Source organism: Zingiber officinale, chromosome 4B (assembly GCF_018446385.1).
Source record: "Zingiber officinale cultivar Zhangliang chromosome 4B, Zo_v1.1, whole genome shotgun sequence".
NCBI lineage: Eukaryota > Viridiplantae > Streptophyta > Magnoliopsida > Zingiberales > Zingiberaceae > Zingiber > Zingiber officinale.
This window is the reverse complement of record NC_055993.1, coordinates 88334490-88350275: the sequence shown is the minus strand read 5'-3', so window position 1 is coordinate 88350275 and position 15786 is coordinate 88334490. Positions and strand designations below refer to the sequence as shown.

The window sequence follows — 15786 nt, the reverse complement described above, 5'->3', positions numbered from 1 at the left end:
GGTGTTGGTTGGCGGTAGGGTTATATTCGGTAATATACATCACTTACCTGCGCCTTTTGGTAAATACAAAATTGTAATGCACTTTTTGATAAATACATTAACTGTAGTACGCCTTTTAGTAAATTGCCGAATTTTTATCTCCCTAAAATCGGGTGGAACGCGTGTCTTCCTTCCTGTCGCATCTCTCACATTCTTCTTGTCCTCAACCTCGCGAGCATGAGTGGCGGGCGGGCGTCCCCTCACAGCTGCCCGCGAGCATGAGTGGCGTGCGTCCCCTCACAACCGCTCGCAAGCGGCGGCGTTCTCCCTCACGGTTGTTTACGAGTGGGAGTGGCAGGTGCCCACCCTCATGGCTGCTCGCGAGCCCTGGAGAGCTGTCCCCGCTGCTCGGACGGAATGCTACTTTCCTTCCTTCCTCGTCACACGCTGCCCTCCACCAATCTGTCCTACATGCCACCTCACTCGATCGCTAGCCGGCGGCCCTGTAAGGCCGCCTTGTGCCTCAGTCGTGGAAGAAATGGAAGAAGGCCAGAAGTAGTTACAAGGCACCTCGAGATAACAGAAGCAACCATTGATTGATTTGCTCATAAGATGATCAGAAGGATCTCTTGTGAAGTCATTGAGAAGAAGCAGGATGAAGCGAGCATTTCTTCCGCTCCTTGCCCTCTTCCTCTTCTCCTCCAGGTTCACCTCGTGCTTGCTGCGACCCTTCCTTTTCTTTTCACCTCGCTTCCCGCGAGCAGTGGTCGACTTTCGTCTTTGTGGCTGATGGCGGAGGGGTTTTGATTAAGATGGGGCACTTGACATAATCCAGTAATGACACTCGAGCTGTTTGTGGCACGGGAGGTGTCGCCGTTTCCCCCCTTCTTTTCCTTTTTTTTTTTCTTTCTTTCCCTCTTCCTTTCGTAGGCTTTCCGCAGGATTTGTTTCTCTACTTCTCTCTCTTTTCCTTTCTCTTCCTTCGTTCGAAAGATTTATTTTCCCCCGGGATTCCTTTCCCTCGGGATCCCTTTCATTCACTTACTAACATATGATTCATCTATAATTCTACTTATTAATATGAATGATTACTAATAAAATAATAATTGTTTAATAAAAATTCTAATTATCTTAATAAAACATTTACTCATGAAATTGAAAGTTCATGAGCATAGATTAGCAAAATTTGAATTGTTGCCGTGGCATGAAATTCCACAACAATGATCACAGTTCGGAGGAAACTCGGAAAAGTTGACAAAATCTAGTGCATTCAAATAAAACGAAATTACGTGATTAGGATAAACTAGATCACAAGAAGGCTGAAATTACTAACAATAAACAGAGAAAATAAACACAAGCATAATCGAACATGATTGTATTCTGAAGGTATCATGTGTTTAACTAGTTAAACATTGGAAGAGAAAAACTTTCTTTCAGCCTGTTCATAAATCTATGGATGCTCTAAAATCATGGTCCCTCGTTCCATAGTGGGAAAAACAAGAAGGAATAAGTAAAGAGAAACTTTAACTTCATTGAGCTTCTGATGGAGTTTTGGCATCGATGGAGAGCGCATGTAATCCTTGCTGCAGCTCTTCTTGCAGCAGATCATATATAAGCCTGTGTCTCTTCACCAAGCTCTTCCCTTCGAACTCCTTCGAGATCGCCCTGACATTGAAATGAGTTTCTCCATCGGCGCTCCCCCTGACTCCAGCATGGCCAGCGTGGAGATAAGACACATCCTTCACCTCCAATTCCACAGGAGACAGAGCTTGTTTCAATCTCACAACAATCCTCTTTTTTCTCCCACCAATGCCGTCCCCATAGATTTCAGAACTATCTTTTTTATCGGCCACAGAACTGATGGATGGACTCGCACTGCCATTGCTCGGCGAGAGCGATTCCCTGCTGATTTCCTTGGCTTTTTCTTGATCCAAGATTGGATCTTTCTCTACTTTACCCGTACCCTTCGTCTCAGATTCTATGGCCTTATTTTTCTCTGCCTTGGCGTCTTCTATGTATAGCTGGAGGGCTTTCTGCTGCATGAGCTTTAACATGTTGAGGAATCCATTGTTCCGGGAGGGAGTCAGGCTCTGGCGGAGGCCAAGGAGTTGAACAAAGTCGGGTGGGACTCGGGCAATCACGGTGGCAGGGGAACCGGAAAGGCCCGAGACGAGGAGGGCCGCGAGGCCCTTGGTGAGGGCGGAGTCGGAATCTGCCTCAAAGCGGACGGCAGCGGGGTCGTCGGGGTCTGCGAAGGCGCGGACCCAGACCTGGGAGACGCAACCGCGAACTCGGTAGGCGTCGATCTTGAAGGCCGGATCGAGAGGCGGCAGCCGGGCGCCGTAGTGGAGGAGCTGCTGGTACTTGGCCTTGGGCTCGGGGACGGACTGGAAAAGGGCGATGATGTCGCGGAGCTTGGGAGGGATGAGAGAGACGTCGATGGAGGCGGTGGCTTCTTGATCTTCCTCCTGCTGCTGTTGTGCGCGGAGGGGGCCGGCTAAGGAGGGCGATTTGGGGAGGGGTTGGAAGGAGATGGGGGAGGAGAAGACGAGCGATCTCGAGGGGAGAAGGAAGGCGCTAATGGAGGAGAAAGCGGAGGGATTTGGGAGGATCCTGGGAGATGAAAGAAGGCGGAGAACGGAAGAGGAGATGGAAGACGCCATGATCGATCGATCGATCGAGCAAGAAACGGAGAATGGTGTCCCGATCAGCACTGCGTTCCCGTTGCCTTCTTTTGCGGCCTTCCTTCGCGGATCCTAAAATTCATACCCGATAGCCAACGCACGGGTTTGGGTTCTCTTGAGAGGATACCGTACCCGAACCTGATTTGATCATGGACCGGGCCCAACTTAAAATTTTAGGGTATTAATTTTTATGCCTTCGTTTCATTGCGGCGGCACCGCTCACCGGGCAATGCCGCCGGCCTCCACCTCATTTCACCACCGACACTGTCTATCTTTCGTTTCCTTCTCGCAAGGTTTGCTGCCTTTCTCTCTTCCCTTCCATACTTGATATTGTGTTTTCCGATATTTTGTTTAAACTATTCCTGTCCAGTCTGTCTGTCCTTCCGTTCTGAATTTAGTAATAGTTATTAGTTCATCATGGATCTGAATCGGAATGATAAGTGTTCCGTGGTCGGTTTGGAGTGCTGCGGTATGCTTTCTCTGCTATTCTGCAAGTTTGGATCCCCCCCTTTTTTATCCACTTTTTGTTCTTTTAAGTTGTTTGTTAAAAAATGAGGAAAAAAACAAATTTTGACTTGGTCATACTTCATAATGTCATTTTCTCTCTTTGTTATTCGCTTAGGGGATCACAGTTTGGTAAAGTTTACCTCTTGTTTGGAACCATAAAATCGTATGGAATTATAATTCTAATTCTGTTATTTTAGTTCTTCCCCATGTGTTTGAAAGAGGAAAAGATGAAGGAATTAGTCTTATATATTGCCCCAAAATTTTTGCAAATCCGATGAAAGAGGGTCAATTTGTGCCTGATAATTTTATGAAAAATCATGAAAGTAAAAGATGTGATACAGTCCAATAAATTATTATTCAAATCCTATGATTCTGAACATGATATTTGAAAATTGAAATTTATAATTTTTTCACATAAATTTTAGCTCATTTAAATCTAAAAATTATGGGTTTTTTTGTTTTTGATAAGGAAATAACCTATGATTTCATTTAAGGAAGAAATGAGTACTGCTGAGTACAAAATTGAAGAGAGGATAAAAAGGATATATCAAGTATTGAGTGGACTTAAAATTTTTGCTAACAATATCACAAAGGAAGAGTGTAATATTGATTGTTATACATTGTTCCTATAGTCCGAAATAGTGCCGGAGTAAATCATATATACTTTGGGATATATCAGCACTACTTGGGTTCAAGGAGAGCTGAGATCCTACTGAGTATACGGAAAGGATTATAATTCTTAGTTAGCAAAATGATGATGTCCTTCCATGCCTCTTCTACTACATTGCATTCTTAGATTAGGCGTGTTGTTTTGTCTCTTATGCGACAGAAAGGATTTTTTGCTGTTTGGTATATGCCCTCCCTAATCGATAGGAGGGCAATCAAGTGGAGGAAGCCCATAACAATATTTTAGTCACAAGCAGTACAAAAATCATAGGATTCCAGTATTTATTTCCTTGGCAATTAGAAGAAGTTCTGGATGTTGAGGCCAGAGAGCCCAAACCATCAAGAAGGATCAAACAGTGTGGTTGGACTGATCAATAGTATAAGGTCACTGTTTTGAAGGGAAGGTGGTAGTTCAACACTGCAAATTGGCCAAGTATTTGGGATGATATTGTGAGTTTGAAACCTTTATGTGATATTAATCTTGAATATATTATCCATTCACTCATCAAGTTATCAACTTTTGAATGATTGCACCAAGTAATCAATGGCAGTGTTCACTGGTCAAGTAATTTTGAGTTTTATCTTCCAACTTGGTGGTTCCTTGGTAGCAGGTTCTTTCAGTTTCTTAGCATCTGCCAAATTGAAATTATCATACATCAGAAATATTACACTCCAGCAGGATTTGGTTCCAAATAACCTGGTAGACCGTCAGTTTTTACCAACTACTGATACAGGGTTATTCTTTCCAAGTCTTAATATTTGTGCCATGACAGTAGCGAATATTAGAGTTTTTACCTGAGACTATCTTAACAATGCATTTGAAAACAAATTTTATGAATCCTTATTCAATGCAGTAAACAGAATGACAACAACCCTGAAGAACACACTTTCTAATGATTAATGCCAATAATGAATGCCTAACCATATCTTTTCGTTTCTAGGCTATCCTTCTGAGTGAAATCTCAAGAAGGGCAGGTGGTTCTTCGCCAAATGCAATGTGATTCGTTGTAACTTAAAGGATTTTGATATGACTTCTCGGCCGAAGCTCTCTGGCTTGCAAAAGCAGGTACTAGGACTATATAGAGGATTTCTCCGAGCAGCTCGTCTAAAGGCACCCGAAGAGCGCTCACAGATTGAATCCATCGTCTCAGCTGAATTTCGGAAGAATGTGGAAGCTGTGGACCGAAAAAATTTCCTTTACATTGAGTATTTGCTCCGTCGAGGCAATAAACAGCTCGAACAACTCAAGAGTGTGGATACTGTCAAATTGTCTACTTTAGAAGTTGGGCAAAACCCTCAGTAAATGTTTCTCCCTCTTCAATATTCACAAGGCAATAAACAGCTCGAACAACTCAAGAGTGTGGATACTGTCAAATTGGCTACTTTAGAAGTTGGGCAAAAACCTCAGTAAATGTTTCTCCCTCTTCAATATTGACAGTTCTTATCCAATTCTTACAAGTTACTTCCATTGATCTTTTATTTTTGGAAACTTGGTGATCCATCTCCACCTGCATATTGAGCATGTTGTCAACTCAAGTGCCCCCACGGGCGGGATCAACCGGTTATGACATGGTATTCTTGCAACATGGGTCGGGAGGTCGAAGGTCTGCGGCAGCAATTGCGATAACATCAATATCTGTCCGTGCTAAACACCTTCGACCGCCATGTCATCGCCGGGCCCGTATTCACCGTGATTTACTCCCTCTCATACTCGTGGGACAGGGGTGAGGGGGCCGCTGGGCGGCGGGACCCGCCTTTTGCAACATGTTGTCAACTCAAGTCTCAAAATACCAGATAGTCAAATCTAAAAAAAAGGGGTAGTCCGGTGCACGAAACTCTCGTCATGCGGGGTCCCGAGAAAAGATCTATTGTACGTAATCTTATCCTATTTTTAATCTGGTGTTGAAATTTTCTAATGAATTCAATGCCTATCGAGGAACACAATTCCTAAGCAAGTTAAAAGGTTCAAACAACTTGAGTTGCTACTTCATCATTGTGCTTATGAAGTCCTGACCAATTGGTTTTTCCTTTACCATTTAATATTCCTGTATGCCGACTGGTTGATGTGCTAAAACTGTTGCCAACACAGGAAATGAGAAATTGAAATTTGTCCAACAAATTCTGTTTCTTGCACTGTATTTCGCTTCATCTTTGTAGAAAGTACATGATAAAACAAGGAGCTAAAATTGTGCTCCAGTCAGGTCATGCTATACTGTGAATGTAATAAAGATGATCAAGTATTAATAAAGACTGATAACACGAAACTGATAAATGCTTGTTTCCATAAAGGTTCAAACCTACTTATGTTCATAAATTCATTGTACAAATTCATATTTGATATAGTATTAACAAAGTCAACATGGATAAATCATGCATGGTCTATAAAAATGATAAACTCAGGAGCAATAACTATTTTGCAAGTGTTATTGGCAAATAATGAATGCTTTGGATTTTGTTTGTTTCAAAACTCTCCTTATTATATATTATTTGTTTACCATTTAACATACGATTTAAGTTCTGCAATTTTACATCTAAAAAAGTATGATTAAGTTTTTCTGACATTCAATGCAAACAACAGGATGCAGCGATGCAATCCAGCCCAGCTATCCAGTTACAGTTGGGGAGCCTACAATAAATTAGATGCGTATCTATATAGATTCATGATAGGAACAACTTGTGTCATTCAATAAAGGAGATATGCGTCATGTTAATACTGAAAAAAGAGGATGGAGATGGACATACATAAGTTAATTGGGTATTTTAATTATGGCTACTGACTTCAAATGATGATGATATTGGAGTTGATAGGTACCCTAGTTCATGCTTTTCAATTATGATAAAAGTATTAGGTGTTGGATGAAAGCAATTTGAGGATATTTTATTTATGGTAGTTCATATATATTTTTTAACTGTTAGGGTGGGTTTGAAATGCTTAAATTTTTTCTTTAATATCTTAAATATGATGGAAAAGATAAGCAAATAAAATATGAGAATGGTGAAATGAAGTCCTCATCTTGACTTCAAAACAGAGGGCTACCTTTTCCTTCACACAAGGCTGTTGTCTAACTAATTTGTGAAGGCAAGCAGTCGATCCGTTGCCTTTAGCATTACCACAGAGAGAGAGAGAGAGAGAGAGAGAGAGAGAGAGAGAGAGAGATTCTTGCACCGACAACTGTCAATAAACTTTGCAGAGCGTCATTGTCAGTAATCTTAATTCTGAACAACAAATGATGCAGGTCTTATCATACACTTCAATCTGAAGTTGAAAATGGACACTGAAGAGATCTTTGATACCAGTGCTTGGGCTCAGAATGACATGTGAAGGAAAAAGGAAAAGGTGAAGGTCGAATCCTCTGTCCTGAAATTACGTTTAGCTGTTTAGCCTCATATTCCACAAAGAAAATGACAAAGATGTGAACAGTGTTTGGCGTTCAAAACACATGTTTCTATGCCAAAACCCACTCGCTAAACCCTTTTGCTCTCAAAAGTCATCTCTGTGCCCTAACCCGAACTCCAGCTGAACCCTGCTGCTTCCACTGTCAACGGTCGCCGGCAACGCCATCTCCATCCCCTCCTGAAGTCGATGGTCACCGACAACTTCATCTCCGTCAAACTCGGTACCTTTCTTCCTCCCCCTCTCTCCCCTTCTTCAGGCACGATCATCATGGTCGGCCAAGGACCGCGTCCTTGGCCAGCTGTCTGGTTGTATCCTTGGTTGGCAGCGACATCCATTTCCTTCATCTATATTCATTAATATATCATTGTTGTTCTCTATGACTGTGTTGGAGCTTTGTTGTTCTTGATTACACTACTACTACTACAATACCAGATCATGCATAGTTTCTTACTTGCTTTGGTAGCAATTCTAATAGTTTGAAACTTCAATACCCTCTTCAGTAATGCTAAACTTGTGATAATTGTAATATCATTATCTTTCAGTTTGTGCTAATTTATATAACTTGGGCTTTCTTACTATTTCTCAACATGCTGGAAATATATATCTTCTTTTCTAACTATACTGAAACCTGTGATAATTGTCATAATTGCATCATATATGTAAGGTATAATAGTTTTGTTGTTTTTTTTTAAAAAATAAAAGATATAACATCAATACCTTAGCTCATTCCAAAATTTTTTAATTTTTGAAATTTGCATTTCTTGGTTTTTTTTTTCAATATCAAGGTAATTATCATGGAGTTGTCGTGGTTGAATATACGAGTTGTCATAGGTTGAATTTTGATGCAAATGAAAACTGTAGAACAAATGAGTTTGATGTTACTGTTAGAATTTTTCGGGCCACGAAAACCGCTTTTCGCGTCGCGGAAACCCCGAAACACCCTAGCCAAGGATCTCGTGCAAAGAAAAAAATCCGATTCGAAAAATTCCACGTATTTATATCATGCTTAATACCCGAATATGTTAGATCTACTCCTAGATCTATAGTTTAAAGAAAAACTACCTTTGATGCATGCCCTTCGCTTATCCCGCTCAACCAAGGTTGAAGTTGGATCTAGAGGGCACAAAGTAGAGCCCCTCTATATGTGTCCACACAAGCAATTAGGTGGAGAAGATGACCGAAACAAGGTGTGCTAGCACCTATGTGGTTTTCGGCCAAGAAGAGGAGGAAGAGAGGGAGAAGTTGCCGAGAGCACCAAGGAAGAAGAAGAATCAAAAAATTCAATCAATCCACCATATCATGTGGCCGGCCACATAAATGTCATTAAGTGGGCAATTAATGCTCTTAATTGCCCCCTTAATGTGGCCGGCCACTCATGGGTAACCTCCCATGAGGTGGCAAGCATGAGGTGGCATGGTGATGTGTAGCATCCCCATTGGTTCTCCCATGCCACCTCATCAAATGTGGTGGCATCCAAGTCAAGTCAATATTGACTTTCAACCTTCCTAATTTGGCCAAAGTCAAACATGACCAAATTAACTCCCTTAATTGATTTATCCAACATTTGGATCATACTTGAGTCTAACTCATAGTCAAGTCAAACTTGTGGATTTAGGTCAAGTCAAACTTGCCTTTTATAGACTTTCCATATTTAGCCAAGTCAAACTTGACTTCATCTTTCCTCTTGGTTCATCATATGAACTAGTCTCCATCTATTGCTCTATGTGTGTGACCCTATAGGTTCTTGTCAACGTTGGCAATGTCCCTAAATCCAATTAGGGACATAAGAAATGAGAGGTATCTAGCAACACATCATTGCTACCCAAGTTACAAGAATGTTGAGATCCAACATCACCAATATGACTAATAATTGTGACTCTCACAATATGTGACATTGTCCTTCTATCCTTGATATCTAGATTGATCTTATATGAGGCATAGACCGTGTCATCCTCCAATCAATCTAAGTGTCTTGAACTCCAAGTAGACTCACTATAATCAAATAAGCGCAATATCACATATTGCCTTATTTGGGCATGGTCATGCACTTAGTGATCTCACTCTATCAAGACTATGATATCACTCCTGTAATATAGGAGGGATAGATCCCATCTACATCACTCACATCCCTCCGCATAATTTGTTACATACCCAGTAATCGTCTTTATAGTCCACCCAGTTACGGGTGACGTTTGACGAAACCAAAGTACATAACTCCTTATGTAGGGAACCATGGTGACTTCAGGTCTAAGGACTAAAGTCATACTAATAGTCACTTGAGAAAGTATATGACACTCATATAACGATCCATGATACTTTCTCATGGCGGGTCATTCAGTATACATTCTCCAATGTATACCCATGTGTCAACTTGATATCTCATATCCATGACTTGTGAGATCAAGTCATCATGTTGACCTACATGCTAGTCTCAATGCATTAACATTGTCCTTCTATGTTAATACTTGACTAGGAATAATTAAGTGTAGTGTTCTCTATATCATCTCACTATCGATTCAACTAATCGATTGATATAGATATGAACCTACTACCCTAGGACATTATTATACTTATTTATATAGCACAAATACACACAAGTATAATAATCACAATGCCTTTATTTATATATCAGAAATATATGTACAAGAATATGATACAAAGAGTCCAAAAAGTAACCATCACATGATTGGCTCTAGGGCTCTCACTAACAATCTCCCACTAGCACTAGTGCCAATCGCTGTAGTATCTAATACCCAATGACCTAGTGTGACCATCATGCTTAGTCTGTGCCAAAGCCTTGGTCAAGGGATCTGCGACGTTAGCCTCTGTGGGTACTCTGCAAATCTTCACATCTCCTCGATCGATGATCTCTCGAATGAGATGGAAGCGCCGTAGTATATGCTTTGTCCGCTGGTGTGAGCGAGGTTCCTTAGCCTGCGCAATAGCTCCATTGTTGTCGCAGTAGAGCTCTACGGGATCAGATATGCTAGGAACCACCCCAAGCTCAGAAATGAACTTGCGGATCCAAACTGCCTCCTTTGCTGCCTCTGATGCAGCAATATACTCAGCCTCCGTTGTAGAATCTGCAACTGTGTCCTGCTTCGAACTCTTCCAGCTCACAGCTCCACCATTCAAGCAGAACACGAACCCTGACTGCGATCTGTAATCATCCTGGTCAGTTTGGAAGCTAGCATCAGTGTAACCCTTTACAACTAGATGCTCATCACCTCCAAATATCAAGAAATAATCCTTAGTCCTTCTCAAGTACTTAAGGATATTCTTGACCGCAATCCAGTGATGCTCACCTGGATCTGACTGGTATCTCAAAGCATACGAGACATCAGGACGAGTACATAACATGGCGTACATGATAGATCCTATGGCCGAGGCATAGGGGATCTTATCAATACGGTCCCTCTCCTCTCTAGAAGAGGGACTTTGAGTCTTCGAAAGACTCACACCATGTGACATCGGCAGATTTCCCTTCTTGGAATTCTGCATGGCAAACCGAAGTAATACCGTGTCAATGTATGTATTCTGACTTAGGCCAAGCAATCTCTTAGATCTATCTCTATAGATCTTAATGCCTAGAATGCAGGCTGCTTCACCTAAGTCCTTCATTGAGAAACAATTCCCTAGCCAAGTCTTCATAGACTGTAGCGAGGAAATGTCGTTCCCAATGAGAAGTATGTCATCCACATACAATACGAGGAAGACAACTGTGCTCCCACTAACCCTCTTGTAGACACAGGGTTCATCTTCGTTCTTGATGAAACCAAACTGTTTGATTGCATCATCGAATCGAAGATTCCAGCTCCGAGAGGCTTGCTTCAGACCATAAATGGCCCTATGCAGCTTGCATACTCTGCTAGTATGCTGTGGATCTACAAAACCCTCAGGCTGTGTCATGTACACATCCTCGAGGAGGTTTCCATTCAGAAACGCTGTCTTGACATCCATCTGCCAGATCTCATAATCGTGGTAGGCTGCAATAGCAAGCATAATCCGAATGGACTTAAACATCGCTACTGGAGAGAAGGTTTCATCATAGTCAATACCATGAATCTGCTTGAAACCTTTAGCTACCAGTCTACCTTTATAGGTATGAGTAAGTCCGTCCATGTTAGTCTTTCTCTTAAAGACCCACTTACACCCAATGGGTTTGACCCTTCAGTGGATCAACCAAGGTCCAAACTTGGTTGGTGTACATGGAATCCATTTCGATCTCATGGCTTCTAGCCATGACTCGAAATCTGGGCTCATCACAGCTTGATAGGTGGTAGGCTCATTCTCAATGAGCATAACGTCATCCGGTCAGCAAGAGAAATGAGTATCTCTCGGGCTGACGACACCCTATCGGACTGCGAAGAGGTAGGTCTACATGAGCAGTTGTTGTTCCACAACTTCTTGTGCAACAATCTCATCATCCACAACTCTTTGTGGTTCCTGTTCAGTATCCATCAATGGCTCAGTGTTTTGGTCGTTGTCTTGAACTTCTTCAAGATCAAACGAACTTCCACTAGCCTTTCTAGAAACAAAGTCCCTTTCTAGAAAGACCTCAGTCTTAGCAACAAACACTTTGTGCTGACTAGGAATGTAGAAGTAATATCCCTTAGTTTCCTTGGGATATCCTATAAAATAACACTTATCAGATTTGGGTCCCAGTTTGTCTGAGACTTGACGTCTAACGTAAGCCTCACAACCCCAAACCCTCATGAAAGACATCTTGGGACTCCTCCCAGTCCATATCGTATATGGTGTCTTCATGACCGCCTTTGATGGAACACGGTTAAGTGTGAACGCTGCCGTGTCCAGAGCATATCCCCAAAAGGATATAGGAAGATCTGCGTGACTCATCATAGATCGTACCATATCTAATAAGGTACGATTCCTCCTTTCAGATACACCATTCCACTGTGGTGTTCCAGAGGAGTGAGTTGGGATAGAATCCCACACTCGCTAGATAGTCACTAAACTCATGGCTTAAGTATTCTCCACCTCGATCTGATCAAGTATCTTAATACTTTTGCCGAGCTGGTTTTGTACTTTCCAATTCCTTGAACTTTTCAAAGGATTCGGACTTATGTGTCATCAAGTACACATAACCATATCTCCTGATCGTCAGTAAATGTGATAAAGTACCTATAACCACCCCGAGCGATATTGAAAGGGCCACATACATCACTATGTATGAGTCCTAGCAAGTCTGTCGCTCTTTCGCTATGTCCACTAAAGGGAGTCTTAGTCATCTTGCCTAGAAGGCATGACTCACATGTCTCATATGATTCAAAATCAAATGAGTCCAGCAAACCATCCTTATGGAGCTGGGACAAGCGACTCTCGTTTATGTGGCCTAGGCGGCAATGCCAGAGATAGGTTGGGTTCAACTCATTTGATCTCAACCTCTTGGTACTCACGTTATAGATAGGGCTCTCTAAATCTAGAATATAGAGGCCATTCATCAGATGTGCACTACAATAGAACATATCTTTCAAATAAACAGAACAACATTTGTCCTTTATTATGAATGAAAAACCTTTATTATCTAAACAGGAAACTGAAATAATATTCTTTGTTAGTGCAGGGACATAACAACAATTATCTAGTTCCAATACAAGCCCGGCGGGCAGAGATAGAAAATATGTTCCTACAGCAACAGCAGCAACCCTTGCTCCATTGCCTACTCGTAGGTCCACCTCGCCCTTTGCCAATGCCCTGCTATCTGCACATTAGTACAAATGTGAGATGCACATCCAGTATCTAATACCCATGATGTAGAAATAGAAAGGTTGACTTCTATAACATTTATACCTGAAGTAGAAGCCTCGCTTCTTTTCTTCTTAAGATCCTCCAGGTAGATCTTGCAGTTCCTCTTCCAGTGCCCTGTCTGACCACAGTGGAAGCAGGTAGCATCCTTTTGCACCCCGCCCTTGGGTTTGAGTGCTGAAGAGCTGGCTTTGCCCTTGGTCTGGGTCTTACCCTTACCCTTGGGCTTCCACTTGCCCTTACCCTTGCCCTTTTGTACCATCAGGACGGTACTGGTCTTGGTAGTGGTGAGATTGGGCTCAGCAGTTCTCAACATGTTGAGCATCTCGGGCAGTGGTTTGTCTAATTCGTTCATGTTATAGTTCATGACGAATTGACGGTAACTTGCCGGCAACGATTGCAGGATCAAGTCAGTGGCCAGCTCTTGGCCCAATGGGAACCCCAACCTCTCTAGGTTCTCGACGTACCCAATCATCTTGAGTACGTGAGTTCCTACAGGGGTTCCCTCTTTCATCTTACATGAAAAGAGGGCCTGAGTCACTTCAAACCTCTCATGCCTGGCTTGCCCTTGATATAATTGCTTAAGATGGCCAATCATATCAAAGGCATTCATGTTCTCGTGTTGCTTCTGAAGCTCAGAGGACATGCAGCATAACATTAGGCACGACACGTCTAACGCATCGTCTTGATGCTTCTGATGAGCATCCTTAATGCTACGGGCGGCAGAGGCTGGTGGTGCTTCAGGAACTGCTTGCTCCAGAACGTACAGCTTACGTTCCTGCATGAGGACTATCCTCAGGTTCCTGTACCAGTCCAGGAAGTTAGCTCCTGTGAGCTTGTCCTTCTCAAGGACAGATCGTAGGGAGAGAGTGTTCGCGTTTGGTGACATGGCAATCTACAACATATTAAACATGCAGAGAATCAATATCATATTCTATCATCTAATTAGGCCTTTAATTAAATGATGCTCCCACTGAATTTTGTGGGACAAGATCCACATCATACTACATCTTGAGTCAGCTTTGGCTGAATCGCCCAAGACCTAGTATGATCGGTAGGTAGCTAATTACCAATTACATCTCCATGCAACTCTTGTTTATAGGATCAAGATTTAACTTTTACAAATAATCTTGAGTTAGCTTTGGCTAAATCGCCCAAGATTATTTATAAACGTGATCTTGTCCTACCTTTCCAACTATTGGAATACGCCTATAGCTTCACTCGATCCAATTGAGCTTTGCTAGCTACTCAATCTAATTGAGCTCAATCTAACCCGAGCGTGATAGGCGGGACCAAGGTTGTCCCTCCGCATCCTACCAAGATTAAATGCGTTGCTCTGCTTTGGCAGATACGACAATCGCATATGATCGAGGTAGTGATGGGTATCATGGCCCGGTAGGCGTTTACGAGTTGATTTCGATTTAGATCTAATCTAATCGACGATGTGCATCATATTTAGGCGTAAATTAAATCTAATTTAAATCCTAAATGTGTATTGTGCACATCAAGATGTGGTTCCCACATCACATGTGCATCACATACACTCATGCATATTCTATTCTACACAAACATGCATCACATACACATAAGCAAAAATAAAATATATACATTTAAATTATGTGATTGGTCATGGCCCTACTAGGATCCTCTCTAGCCAAAGAGAAGATCCAATGGTCATCCTAGGGTCTAGGTGGCAGCTTCTCCAAGCTCCTCCTTCCGATCCCCATGTGTTGCCGGCATGCTCCCGCGAGTCCGTCTTCTCCGGAATTTCGTCATCTTCAAATTTTGTACATTACAAAATTTATACTCGAGTTACATTCGAGTCTTAAAACTAATTTTTACAGAAATAAAATAATGGAAAAAGGCAACACGCAGGTCGCATCCACAATACAGCACACACAACACATGACGGCACGCAGGCCGTATTATGAATTACACGCATAATTTTTCATAAAAATTTTGGGACTTGGGCCATGACCAACACATACTGTACATAATTCAGAATTGTGTATTTTTTTTTTAAAATTTTTCTACTGATTTTTCTGAATTTTTGAGTCCCTTCTCCACGGCGGTCCCGCTAAGCGGGTTTCGGGCGTAATCGCGGGACAAGGCCCCTTGCGGGGTTAGGGGCAGCGCCCCTATTCGCGAAATAACCTTCGCGAGTGTCCTCTTGCGATTATACAGCGCCCTTACCCGCTGTCCCAAAATCTATTTGGGTGAAACTTGCCGTTTCGGAGAAATTTTTCTCGGTGACAAAAGTGTACAAGTGCTTCGCACTCGTTCTTTCGCCTCTACGAGAAAAATACCCAAAAATTCCTAAAATTTAGAAAAATCACAGAAACTTAAAAGCATCTAAATTTTGTATCTAATACAGAAAAATAAATACGTGCACGATGGCTCTGATACCACTGTTAGAATTTTTCGGGCCACGAAAACCGCTTTTCGCGTCGCGGAAACCCCGAAACACCCTAGCCAAGGATCTCGTGCAAAGAAAAATCCGATTCGAAAAATTCCACGTATTTATATCATGCTTAATACCCGAATATGTTAGATCTACTCCTAGATCTATAGTTTAAAGAAAAACTACCTTTGATGCGTGCCCTTCGCTTATCCCGCTCGACTAAGGTTGAAGTTGGATCTAGAGGGCACAAAGTAGAGCCCCTCTATATGTGTCCACACAAGCAATTAGGTGGAGAAGATGACCGAAACAAGGTGTGCTAGCACCTATGTGGTTTTCGGCCAAGAAGAGGAGGAAGAGAGGGAGAAGTTGTCGAGAGCACCAAGGAA

The 15786-nt window shown here is 42.1% G+C and overlaps 2 protein-coding genes across 3 annotated transcripts; one reads left to right on the top strand and one right to left on the bottom strand.

Moving 5' to 3' along the window:
* Positions 1–1230: 1230 nt before the first annotated feature.
* Positions 1231–2762, bottom strand: LOC121975437 (sufE-like protein 1, chloroplastic/mitochondrial). The gene has a single exon (XM_042527073.1). It carries the CDS (start codon positions 2640–2642, stop codon positions 1509–1511), a length of 1134 nt encoding a protein of 377 aa, XP_042383007.1. The 5' UTR covers positions 2643–2762; the 3' UTR covers positions 1231–1508.
* A 62-nt stretch (positions 2763–2824) lies between these two features.
* On the top strand, positions 2825–7774 carry LOC121975438 (succinate dehydrogenase assembly factor 1, mitochondrial). 2 transcript variants are annotated; one of them, XM_042527075.1, is made up of 3 exons: positions 2825–2956; positions 4778–5243; positions 6415–7774. In XM_042527075.1, the coding sequence occupies exon 2, from the start codon at positions 4864–4866 to the stop codon at positions 5137–5139; it is 276 nt and encodes a 91-aa protein (XP_042383009.1). In that variant the 5' UTR covers positions 2825–2956; positions 4778–4863; the 3' UTR covers positions 5140–5243; positions 6415–7774. The 2 variants fall into 2 exon arrangements, with proteins under 2 accessions (XP_042383009.1, XP_042383008.1); XM_042527074.1 differs by having other exon boundaries at positions 4778–5706.
* Positions 7775–15786: the final 8012 nt, after the last annotated feature.

What these genes read in the sequence shown, in the direction of transcription:
- LOC121975437 (XM_042527073.1), bottom strand. Translation starts at nt 2,642, where the DNA reads ATGGCGTCTTCCATCTCCTCTTCCGTTCTCCGCCTTCTTTCATCTCCC.
- LOC121975438 (XM_042527075.1), top strand. Translation starts at nt 4,864, where the DNA reads ATGACTTCTCGGCCGAAGCTCTCTGGCTTGCAAAAGCAGGTACTAGGA.